General features: G+C 55.1%; 1 protein-coding gene across 11 annotated transcripts in view; it reads right to left on the bottom strand.

Annotated features, from left to right (window-relative positions):
- Positions 1-7,024: 7,024 nt before the first annotated feature.
- The window catches only part of GLCE (glucuronic acid epimerase), a 56,488-nt gene continuing 50,834 nt past the window's right edge, over positions 7,025-12,678 (bottom strand). For 10 of the 11 annotated variants that reach the window (XM_075100810.1, XM_075100802.1, XM_075100801.1 and 7 more), the window contains one exon: positions 7,025-10,930. In XM_075100810.1, coding sequence (XP_074956911.1) covers positions 9,906-10,930 — 1,025 coding nt within the window. In that variant the 3' untranslated portion in view covers positions 7,025-9,905. The remainder of the gene's footprint in view (positions 10,931-12,678) is intronic. The other variant, XM_075100804.1, reaches the window with a different exon arrangement.

Below are 12,678 nucleotides of genomic sequence, written 5' to 3'. Positions count from 1 at the left end.
CTTCTGAGCACTGAACGGCTGAGCCCCAGCTACGGTTTTTGCAGCAAAATAGGAACTGAGCTGAAATACAACGGTGCGAGCAGGAAATCCTGGGGGTCTGGAAACCAGCAGCGAGCTTCTCCTGGCTCTTGTTCTTGGGGTCAAAGCATTGGGAAAAGGCACTTGCAGGGGGAAAGCCCCGGCCGCATGGCTCAGCTGCCTCCCAGGACGCGGTGCTCTGGGGAAAGGCCTTGCCGGCACGGCACAAAGCCGGTGGGAGACGGGGCGCTGCCACAGCACCCGCATCTTCGGCGAAGGTCTGTGCAGCCCGGAACCCCGTGGGGGTGAGGGGCGAGTGCGACATCCAGCCCCGCATCGGTGCAGATGCCTGGGCAGCCCTAAGAGGGGAGGTGGAACCGCGGAGCTGAGCATCCCGGCCACTCTCCCCGAGCCTTGCCGCCGGCATGCACTTGCTGAGCGCTGGCCAGGATCCACCCCAGCAGCATCAAGCTCTGCTCCAGCCTACAGCGAGGCTCACAGCTGCCGCCGCAGCCCGGCTCCCCACGCTTTTACCGAGGGTGACAAAAGCCGGAGAGGGTGAAAAATGAAAAATAGGTATTTGAGTGTTGGCTGGATCCTGCTGCCCTGCTCTAACAGAGGACTGGATGAGCTGAGCCTGGCCGGGGGCAGGGAGCACCGCTGACCCGGGGTGGGTCACAGCGGCTCTCGGTGTGCGCTGTGGGCAAAGGGCGCCCGCAGGAAAGCCTCAGGCGGGGCACCCAGTGCGGGCTTTGGGGCGCCTGCTGGGAACTGGGGGCTGGGCAGCGCCAGTGGAGACATCCCGCGGCTCGGGGACGGGGACAGCGCTGGCTCCGCAGCTGCTTTGCCGCCAGCCCTGGAGCACCACGCGTCCTGGGGAGCGCTGGGCACACGCACGCCCCTCCACAGATACAGCCCCGTGCAGAAGCGTACACCCACTCCAGCTGTGCATGGCCACCCCAGATGTGTATGGCCACCCCAGATGTGCACACCCACCCCTGCAGATCTGCACAGCCAACTCCTGGGGAGGCTGGTGGCTCTCCCACGTGGGAACGGAGCAGCGGCCGTGCCGTGGGTGCCAGCGCTCATCCCACCCGTGGTCACAGCTCATGGGTCTGGGCTCCATCCCACCGCACCCAGCAGCACAACACACTCTGGTTTTAATCGCTCTCTGGTTTTTATTTGACTTACAACTGGGCTGCAGGAGCATAAAGGTGACTTCTCCCAGCTGGCCGTACCCCAGAGCGCAGCGTCTGTTTGCTGAACTGCGGACAAACATCCGCCCTCAAAAAAATGACTCACTGGGAGCTGTGGGGTTCAGCATCACGCTCGGAGCTGCCCATAAAGCCCTGCCAGCCTGGAGAGACCCACAGCTGCCTGCCCAGCCGCCAGGCCCCCACACAGCCCTGGAAGCTGCAGGCTGAGCCCAGGTTTCAGGCTGAGCCCAGGTTTTAGGCTGAGCCCAGGTTTTAGGCTGAGCCTAGCTTTCCGGCCGGCCCGCAGCACCCGGGGCAGGCAGAGTCCGGCCCTTGCGAGGCTGTGCACGGACTGCGCTCTCGCCACCCAGCTCTGCCTGGGTCTGACGCACACGGAGTTGATAGAAACGTGCTCTGAGCAAGTATTTGTTCTGCTTTATTTATTCCTTAAATTAACTGGAGAGTCTGGGTGCGGACCTTCCCGAAGTTTCTGTGGAGGCAACGACCAAGCGTGGGAAGGGTCCTCCCCACCCCAGAAACATCTGGGCACGTGAAAGCCATTCCACGGGAGGACAGAGGAGCATCCCTGGCCCCGCAGCTGTCAGGAGATGAGGGTCGGGCTGGGCACACGGTTCCCCACGGAGCCGGGAACCAGCGCAGGCAGAGGCCACCCTCCGGGGTCTCTTGCCCTTCCCCTGCCCGAAGCCTGGTGTGTGGCCCCACTGGTCCCCCACCACCCGCGGGCGATGGGGCCCAGCACAACAGCGGGTCCACGGGCTGGTGCTGAGCCCCTGTGCCGGCTTCTGGGGGTTCACTGCGCCCAGAGGGAGCCTGGCCTCCCATCCTTCTCACAAAGGGGCCCTCAGCGAGGCAGCCCGGCTCATCCCTTCCTTCCTGGGGAAGCCACGGGACACCCCAGGCGGCCTCTGAACCCCCCAACATCACGGTGGAGCCGCCGAAGGGAGGTGCAAAGGGACAACTAGTCAATATTTAATCTAGCCCTAAGCCTGCATATTTAATTATGCACATTTAATTCTTCACCGTGTTATTCATGGCCTGCTGCAAGTGCTGCTTCAGCGCAAACCCTGGCACGTCCAGCACCCGCAGCCCCGCGGGGCCCGATCCTGCTGTGCCGGAGTGCCGGGCAGAGCGCGGCTCAGCCCTCGTGGGTGCCCACAGAGGAGGAGGGGGGCTCCTGCTGGCACCTCTGCCTTGCCCTGCCTGCGCTTCGGAGGCAGCAGCTTTGCGGCAGGCGTTGCTGCAGCCCCAGCCGGCGCCGCTGGGCACGACCACAGTGCAAACACCGACACGGAGCGATCCACAAGGTGACAACCGCGGGATACGACCGCGACGGTTTATTCTGCTGGTCCAAAATGGCTTTTTCCCCATAAAAGGGAGCTAGTTGTCTATAAAGCCTGTTGTTGTGAGCTGGAGCTATTCGAAATGAAGACAATCAGATGTTCCAGACCTCGGTGCTCATTTAAAGCAAAGCGGAGCCGCGCTCGCAATGTGCCTGACTGGCAGAGCTGCAAAGTGTCCGCAGGTGGCCCAGGGCTGGCGCGGGGGTTGCATTGCACGGCCCCCTGCTCCGGCGGGCATTAACGCCACGCGCTGCCGGTGGCACCGGCGCAGGTGAGCGGCTCCCCGAGCGCACCGCGAGCCCCGCTGGCAGCGGCACCCGCAGACCTCTGCTGCTGTCAGGGCCACAGAAGGCTTTACAAAAATCGTTGCAAATAAGAGGGCAGGATGGCTAAAAGCAGGCGGCACTCGCAAGCCGAGCAGCATCCCTGCCTCACCCGCTTCGGCAACGGGCAGGGAAAGCCGGGCAGGAGCAATCAGGGGCTTTCCTATGGGATGGGGTCGCTCCAGGAACAGTGCTGCACCAGCACTCAGGGAAAAAAACCTACCAAACTTTAGAAAATTTAAAATTCATCCAACAAAAACCAGAGAGAAAACGAACATCAGCAGCAGCCCCATCGTCGCTGCTAGCGCCCGTTGTGTGAGCAGAGGAGAAGCCCCGCTGCAGCCCCTTAATGCCTCTGGTGACCAGCACCCTCTGCCCCTGTTTGCGGACCCTCCGCCTCCCAGCCGCCCCCGCCCCGAGGAGCTGGGGGGCTCGCCGCAGCGGGGTGGGGTGGGCTTGGCCCCCCCGGCCACCGCCGAGCGCCGGAGGCGCCTGGCTTCGCCCCAGCGTTTCCTCTCCTCCTCCTCCACCAGCGCCCATTCCCACCTCCTGCATCCCGGCGGAGACCCCCGCACCTGCAAAGCCATGGGGGGAGCACCGAGGCAGCCGAGCCTGGATGGAAACAGGGGGTGCGGCCAAAATCATCACCCCGGCACACCGCGGGGGGGCGACCGGGACCCCCTACCCGCCCCTCAGCCCCCGCACGCAGCCAGCCCCGGCCGCTGGCACAGCCCAGCTCATGCAACACATTTCTGGCACGGGCCTGCCTTAATTAATATTTTTAATTACAAAATGAATATGCTGACACATTCTGCTTACGGGGCGTGTGAGACGGAGGAATGTGCCAGTGCTGACATTACTGTTAAATTTTTGGAGGACGTGGGGGTTACGGCCGCCCCAGCCGGGAGCGGGGATGCGGAGGGGAGCGGGAGGAGGAGGGCGGCTGCGGAAAACCAGCGGGGAGGGAGCCGCATGGTGGGAGAGGAGCCAAGCCCTCGCTGGAGCACCGGGACTCCATGGGGAAAAACCACCCCCGACCCTTCCTCGCCATCCTCCTCCTCGCTTCCCTGGAGCTCCGCGCGCTGCCCTGCCTGCCCGTGGCACCCGCGGGCACAGCTGGATGCGGCCCCGCTCCGCACAAGCCGGGCCCAGTGCGTTAAAGAGAGCAATACCCAGTATTAATATTTAATTCTCTCTAAGCAGCTCATCTCTCGGTGAAGCACCCAGCAGCCAGTCCCGCGGTCCCTGGGCAGAGGGAAATGGCATTTACCACCAGCTGCTTCTGCTGACATTTGATTGTTCAAACAAGGCCCAGGGAAAACAAAAAGCTACAGTGAAATATCGGAGCATTTAATAAGATCCAGCCAAGCCCTGCGAGCGCTTGGGATAAAGACGGGATTTTAATAAAAAGGCTTCTTTATGATCAAATTAATGGGTTTGTATTCACCACCCAAGCGATGCCATTTGGATTTTGCTTTTTTTTCCTCTCCCAGTAACAGGCTTTGCAGAAACACGTCTTCGCAGGTAATTCCTGCACACGGGTGGCTGAGGGTGCCCTGGCGGATTCGGTACCTCAGAGACCCCCGTGCAAAGGGCGGTTTGATATCCCACCTGGAAAACGGCAGCGAAGGGAGGAAACTGCCGGCCCAGGGCCCGCAGGGTCCCTCCGGATGGGCTGGGGGGCAGAGCTGGGTGCTGGGGGGGAGCAGAGCTGGGTGCCGAAGGGGGGCAGAGCTGGGTGCTGGGGGGCAGCAGAGCCGTGGGACACAGCCAGCCCCGCACCCTCGGCGGGCGCCGAAGCCAGCACCTGCACAACCAGCCTCTTACCTGAGCATCCTCAAAGCCTCCCTTCACATCTAGAAAGGTCCAGCAGAGATTTCGCTTGCAAACAGGGCCCGGGAAAGGTGTCCGTGCACCATTTATGCCTCCCAGCGCCGGTGAAGAGCAGCCGCCTCCTTTGCCGGAGCCCTGCCATGCGGGGAAGCCGCTCCGCACGTCAGCGCCACCTCATATGTCCTCGTCGGGGTGACATAAAGCCGCTGAACCACGATGAATCTCTTTAGAAGGGAGTGCCTTAAGACGGTGCCATCGCTTAAGCTCGGGAAGGCGATGGGACTGGGCTTATAAACTGGGGAAGCTCTTCAGCACAGCGGTTCTGCAGAGGGAGCGGGGCTGGGAGGCCCAGGGGGTGCGGGATGGAGGGAGGGATGGAGCCGCAGCGGGACGGTGCAGAAGGGAGGCTGTGCGGGGAGTGTTTTCCCACTAGCAAATACCATTAATCTAGACTAATTTAGAAAAAGAAAAAACCCAGCAGCCACCTCACCTCCACCGCCACCAAGAGCATGACCTGGTACCGGCATTTGCGCACGCCAAGGGCAAGAGCAGAACCTCAGGTGCTTGAGGCCGGGCCGGTACTCTTGTTTCCTCCCATACTTGGCACGAGACGCCTGACCCTGGTGTAATTAAGCCGCCAGCCATTTCGCGCTGCCTCCTTAGGGACAGCGAGGCCCCGGCGGCAGGTTGCGGCCACCCAAATGCACCGAGGATTAAGGCACTGTCGGCGGACCCGCAGCACGAGGGTGCGCCAACGCCCGGGTCTAACGGCTTGGTGATGCCTCGGAAGGAGCAGTAACTGCTCTGCCCCGCGGATGAACGGCCTCTGGGGGAGCTGGCAGGAGATGCACAGCAGCCACCTGTCCTGGGGGGGTGCAGACAGACAGACTCCCCTCGGCTGCAGCGACTCTGGAGCGTGTGCCGCTCACGGGACGGCTCCTCCGCTCGAGGCCCAAGGGCACGGCGAGCTTTGACCCCTTCCAGACCAAGGCAGGCACGTGTACCCCTCTCCTCTGAGGCGGGGAACGCACGTGCGGCCATGAGAGCCAAACCAGAACCCCTCCGCTCCCCGCCGCAACCCTCTGCTCGTTAGGGGTTATTACCGCAGCACGCGGCGCTCTGTCCTGTTGGTCTTCAGTTGAAGCCAACGCGAGCGACTCGGCGAGTTGCTTAAGAGATATAAATTCAAGAAGATGAGCTCTTAAAATATTTGCCATCCTGAAGGCTGAAGCCGGTGAGCGCCAGGATGCCTTTCAGCGTTTGCACTTCACCGTGGCAAAACTCCACCTTGTTTAATAGGCCAGAACGCTGAACGCTTGGCATTTAAATAGCTCCTGCCGTTTTTGGACGAGATTAGTGAAGTATAGAAGCAGCTATTTAACATTCAGGAAGTGCAACGCGTACATGGGAGTTATCAGTCACTCCAGGCAGATGGTAAATGTATCTCCTTTCACCACAAACTGAGCAGCAAACGTTCAAATTCATCACCAAGACAACATATTTAAAACCACTTCTATTTTCAATTCATACGTTTTTAACAAACTGCTAAGTAACGGAAATCAGTATTTTCACCCAAGCCATGGCGAGACCGCCCTGAAGCTCTGCCCGGCTGCGGAAGATTTGCTCTGCGCGCGTCGGTCGCGCCAAATTATACACGGCCAAGTCGAACGCGGCATCCTGGGTGCTGGTCAACGTTACAGCCAAGGAGGCACCCAGCTTCCCTTGACCAGGAAAAGTTAGCTCCGATTTAAGGGCACTTCTGCATCCAGGTGGGAAGCGGCACTTCAGGCATGGAGTGGCTAAGGCAGAGGTGATCTCCGCCCCAGTTTGGGGGGGGAATTTTGATAGGACTCGCAGATTTTTAGCTGGAAACAGGAGTTAAGAGACTGGTTGAGTCTTAAGTCTCTCAACGGGCGTTAAGAGACCCGCTTTCTTGCGGGTTACAAGCAAGCTCAGCACAGCGCCTGTCGTCTTCATTAGGGCGGTTTTTAGCGACCGGTTAGTTCAAATTATTTAACCAAAATCACACAAACTGAAAATGAGGTGCTTTTAGCAGAAATAACTCACACCGGCGACATCCTGCGTGACCCTGAGCAGAGACTATACATCTGCGGTCCCTACCCCAAATAAGCAAACTGTTGAAGAAAGAACGTTTTCTATCTTACTTAGGATAAAAACCTCCTAAAACGCCCTAAAAGGAGGCGTCTCAGGGCCACGAAGACGCTCGTCAGGGCTCACCCGCAACTACACGTAGGGCAGGAGGTACCGAGGGAAATAACGAAAACGCCCCACGTTTGTCTTAAGATAAAAAAATTTATTTTACAGTCTTATAAAGCAGCTTTACATTAAGCACAAACGTTGATCCATTTACTTTTGTATATAAACATAGTAGAACCTTTCCCTCTGCAAAAAGTCACGTCTCGCTGTATATAAAACTAACATGTGCACATTGTGCTTAAACTGCAAAGTCTGTACAGCTTTACAAAGGACTACCCTTCACAAGAGCATCCTGTAAACAATTTATTGCATATTTAACACATGGTGTATATCCCACATGTAAAAAAAAAAAAAAAAAGAAAAAAAGGTAGAAAAAAATAAAAGTACAACTACAAGGTGAATGAAAATAGCAGCTTTCAGTGAATGTCTTGCACAATGGCCGAGAAAAACAGCACTGCCACGCTTGTACGGTTGTGCTTGTGTCGCCGGTTTGCATATACCCACGCGCACCATGTTTCTGATGAAGTCTATGTACAGGAAGCCTCGTGGAAAGGTTAAACAGATCTTAGCGACCAAGACCTTTGTCAGTTTGAAGACTGAAACCAAGCGAACAAAACCCAGCTTAAGGGAGTTTGATGAAGCTGCGGGCACCAATATCTGCTAATCCTCTTCCGCTGCACAACTCAATTGAAAAAAATATCAGGAGAAGCCCCCGCGCTACCTCTCCTCGGTTCTACGGCCTCCGATGGTGGTTGGTTCGGTTTACGCGTGGGCTAAGGCCAACGAAAACGCGCCGGCGATGGTAAGGACAAGGTGGCCTGACCAGGACCGACGGCGTTGGCGCGGCCAGCCTACGCTCGTGAGCTCACCTATGCCACCGCTGCCGCCGACTCTCGCGCAGCACCGGAAGATCGGCGACGCTGCGATTTTTTTTCAACTGGCATTAATTAAAAAAAAAGAAAAGAGGAAATTGTGGCCTCCGTAAGGCACCGATACCACCTCCCGAGCAGTACCTAAAGAGTCTCTCTAGATTCTCCAAATCCCAAATGGGCAAAAGATGGAGGAAACACGCAGGAGAAAGATGTTTCTGTGTCTGCAGGAAGGACCAGCTGTTCGTAAAGGAAGCACATCTGTCTGGGTTTCGCGTGTGCGCGCGCGTGTGTGTGTACACGTGTACGTAAAAAAAAAATTCACCTCTGCTACCTTTGGTATTGAAATTTCTCCTGTGACATCCACTTCTCATTAATTGATATGATCGTAGTATGTGTTCGCAAAGATCAAGTAATTAGACAGTTCTTTCAAATATCTGCAAGAAATAGAAAAAGAGTCAAAAAATAAAGGAAAAAAAAAATAATCAAGACACATATTGTCCTTGTGCCCAGCCTTTTTGTGATTTGAATGAACTTTATCCTCAGTATGAACATCTTTAAGCTCAACCCCCACCTACATGTACAACATGTTATGGGATCAGTGGAAAAACCCCAGAGCTAATACGCGTCCTTCCCACGCCGGCGTAAGTCGGGAGCTTTCGAGTCTGGGACTCTTACGGCAGACACCGGCGTGCCTCAACAGGGCTGAGAACCCGGTATGTGCTACGCTACCGAACTAAACACCCCTGACCTAATGATGCAACCGATGGGTTACACTCTTCTGGATCAACCAGGATGCTACACGCCGAGAAGGCAGATAACGGTGGGTGTAAAGGGTTGATACACAGGGAAAAGAAACCGCCTGGTTTCTTCTGCATTACAACAGTACAGTGAAAGCGTTTGGGTTCGGACGCGGGCGGGCGGTTATTGCACGAGTACCCTTGCTCGCCTGGCAGAGCCACGAAGACAAAGCACACCCGAGAAGCCACTGCTGGAGATGTAACAGCGCCTTACACGACGAGTAAGACAGTAGGCAGAGGTGCCACCTGGTATTAAAGCGCAGGAGGAGCTGGAAAGCCCTCTGGGGTCATTTTAATTTTTAAAATGCCTGATATACTCAAGCAGGTTAAAAATGAAAATCACCACAGGAAAACCTTAATTAATTCCAATTGGATTTCCTGTGCGCCACTCAAAATGAGCTCCACGTCACGGTCAGGGATTCAAGACAGGTCTCCCAAAGAGCGAAGTTGCCAAAGCTTAGAGAAACCTCTCAGATGTGATTAAAAAACACAGTGCAAAACATCAGGCTCCACGACAAGAGATTCCAGCCTCCAGGGAGGAGGCGGCACCGGCAAACCTGACGGGCGATGGCAGGTTTGGCTTTCTAGAAGGGGGGTGGCACAGTTGCAGGCTTTGTGAGCTCCGCGAGCCCCACCGAGTTGTGCTTATGTGACGTGACTTCGGAGCCCGCGCTCTGTCTGCGTGTTTTCCATCCGCACGTCTGTAAAGAAACCATACAGCTAAATGATCTCCATACAGAGAACCACGGAAAAAAGAAAAGAAATTGTGTATTTTTCACCCCAAGAAAAGAATCCGTATATAAAAAAGAAAACAAAAAACCTTTAAAAAGACACACTGTCCACTACCCAGGCTACAAGGAAATACACGTTTACGGCGTTACACCACATGATCTGTTACGCTGTTCCAACATATACACATATAACTCCATTTTAAAAGAGGCCACAGACTAACTTTTCAGGCAAGTGCTGGACTTTAGAGACCGGTATGGCTTCTGCAAATATTTTCCTACAAAAAGGAAAAAAAACCACCCCAAAATGTCCCCAAACTCAGGAGCACAAAGGGGTTTTTGCTTTGTACAGATAGTTTCGCTGCGGAGCACTAAGGACAGGTGAAGTTCCCGAATCCTACCCACCAGACCCAAATATTTTCACACTGGAATGCAATGATTTCAGGAGATCAGTTTTAAGGATCACTTCTTTGAAACGGTCCATAAAGAAAAATTTCGGATGCAACCTTTGAAACCGTACCTCTGCGAGGCAGCAGGACCGAGGGGTTTGGTTGTAAGCTCTAGTTGTGCTTTGCCCGGCCGCCTCGCAGGTAGCTCTTCCACCTCTTGACGAACTCTTTGAAGATGGGGGACTCGTCTATCGTGCTGAGGAGCTGGAGCTGGTTGATGTGGGTGGTGTGATAGTCCCATCGGGCCAGGTTGGGAGCGGTGCCGAGCATGAAGTGCCGAAGGTCGTAGATGGTCCCTGAGCCGGTGTCGTAGAGGGGAAGCATGGCCTTCAGGGACTCCATGCCCCGCTCGTAGAGGACCCGCGCCTCCTTCCCCAGCTTCTCCCCAGCCGTTTCTTTTAAGTCATACAGCCCGATTAAGGAGTACATGAAGCCGTTGAGCACGAAGGAGCTGGGCGAGGTCGGGTACTCCTCGTACCAGTCGTGCCGGTTCATGAAGACGGCTTTCACCCCGCGCTGCTCCGACGGCAGCTTGTACGGCGCCGTCGCCCGCAGAGCCGAGCTGAGGAACGCGTGGTCCTTCGTCAGCAGGTACGCCCGCACCAGCGTCGAGATGGCCTGTCCTTGCGCCATGGCCGAGTACCAGCCCGGGTCCAAGGACTTAAATCCTTCCCCCAGCTTCCTCGTCACCATGATGGGCCAGCCGCCCCTCTCGTCCTGGTTCCTCACCAGCCAGTTGCTGGCAGCGAAAAAAGCCGCCATGTGAGCGGTGGCCGAGATGGTGACGTTATCGAGGAAGCCTCTACCCTTCGCTACCAGCCTCACCACTCTCTTGGGCATGATTTTGGTCTGCTTCACGGCTTTCGTGTTCGAGAGGCCGACGCCCTTCCGCAGGTCGGTCACCAGGTCCCTGGTGAGGGTGCTCCAGCTAGTCCTGGGACCGATGCCGTAGTAGATGTCTCGGTCCTTAAAAGCGATGAGCTGGGTGTTGGAGACATAGTGCACGGTGAAGAGCTGGTTCTTCTCTGTCGTCTCGAGAACCACAGAAACGCTCCCGTTCGTTACGAATTTGAGATCAAAAGAAATAATAAAATCTCGCGTGTTCCCAAGCTGCAGAGACACCCCCTCGGTATTTTCTGCAAAACAAACAAAAAAAAGCCTTGCTCAGTGGTGAAGCACTCAGTTGCCCGAAACATTTAAGCTACGAAGTGCAGTTTCCCGAGGTAAGCCCTCTTACCAGGCAGGATCCAAAAGCTTTTAGGGCAGCCCATCAATAATTCAATCATTCTTTCCGCGCACTATCATATATTATTTAATTAAGGATAAAAGTAAATCCGTGGGCGAAGGCCGGCTCCCGCAGCAGCGGGGAGAAGTCGTTTGCATCGTACAGTAACACGCTGCAGCCCTTCGCTGCGGAGCAGCGGTGCCAGGGGCTCGATCGATGGCTTTAGCAGACGCTTCTGGTAGCTGATCGATGGCGGAGCGCAACGGACACTAGCAGGGGTAAGGGAAAGGGCCACCAACGGCGGGTCTTACTGCTGCCTGCAGCTGCCTGCTGGCACCGTGCGGGTCTGGCAGAGCCGGGCTTGTCCTACAGGATGGGGCACAGCAGCCGAGCTGCAAGAACATAGATGCTGCGTGATTCTCCTCTTCTGTAATTCAAAATATAAACCAACAACCACCCTTTTGTTCTCCACTGAGTATTTCACTTGGCAGAAAAGACACCAAAAACACGGCGCCGCTTTAGCAGTCGCATTCCTGCATAAAGCTCCACTTTCAGAGAAAAAAAAACCACCAGCCGGGAGTGCCGAGCAGCAGGTATTTAGGATTCCTCCCCCGGGACTAATATTTAAATCTGCGACTTTTTCTCTTTCCCAACCTGACAGTTCCACACACCAGTGCGCTGATTAGTTTAATGGGGGGAAGAAAAGAAAAGAATATACAGAGACTAACGTGTTAAAGTATTTATTAACCTCTCCATTGGCAAAACTCTGTTTAATTTTAAAAAGATATATTAAATAAAGCTCCTAGGCAGTGCCACATAATGAAATCCAGTGTTCTCTTGCAGGCTAGATTTTAAAACGTAAAATCAACTCCTCCCCCAAAAACCTATACTAGAAGATCAAAGGGCTAATTAGTTTGTAAGGCTGTGTGCAAATCCCGTAGCTTTGAAGGCACGGAGGGACGACAAACACTTAAAGAAAGTCATCTCAAATTAACGGCTTTCTATGGAGCGAAATTCTCCCGCGCGAGGCGATTGCTTCCTTTCTGCTACTTCTCGATACGTGAGACGCCCTGTAACTATTTCTACGTGCAACCAACGAGTCACGGTCCGCTCTCCCCGCACGGCAGAGCCTTCTCCCCATCTCCCAAACTAATCCCTGGCATTTTGTGTCGCGGCCGCTTCCATGCCTCGCGCTCTAAGGTGCTATGGGACGGGACCTGGTATTTTGACTGAACGTCACGTTTTCCAGTCTTTCAAAGCAAAAGCTTCACTGCTTTGAGTTTTGGAGATCAGCATCCGCTGTGGGAGAAGAAACCGAGCGCTTTGTTACACAACGTTTTGCTCCTATGAAAAAAAATCTAATTAAAAAACCCCCCTCGCAATCCCTGTCAAGTAAGTTTTATGGTTCCTTGTAAATAAACGCTTGTGTGATAATGAAATGAATTATAACAGAAGGGGTGGGGGGAAGAGTTTTAAGCAGCAAAGGAGAACTAAAGGCTGCCCGTTGTTTGCACTGCCTTCAGCGCCTACAAAGCCATTACTTAAGGCCATCTAAGACGAGTGGATGCATATCACGGCCTTCGAGCCCCACAGATTACTCTGCCATCAATAAAGGATGAGGAGAGAATACATAACAGGTCTTTTAGCCTTTCCTCTCCC

The sequence above is a fragment of the Phalacrocorax aristotelis genome, chromosome 7 (assembly GCF_949628215.1).
Source record: "Phalacrocorax aristotelis chromosome 7, bGulAri2.1, whole genome shotgun sequence".
Taxonomy (NCBI): Eukaryota; Metazoa; Chordata; class Aves; order Suliformes; family Phalacrocoracidae; genus Phalacrocorax; species Phalacrocorax aristotelis.
This window is presented reverse-complemented; position numbering and strand designations above follow the sequence as displayed.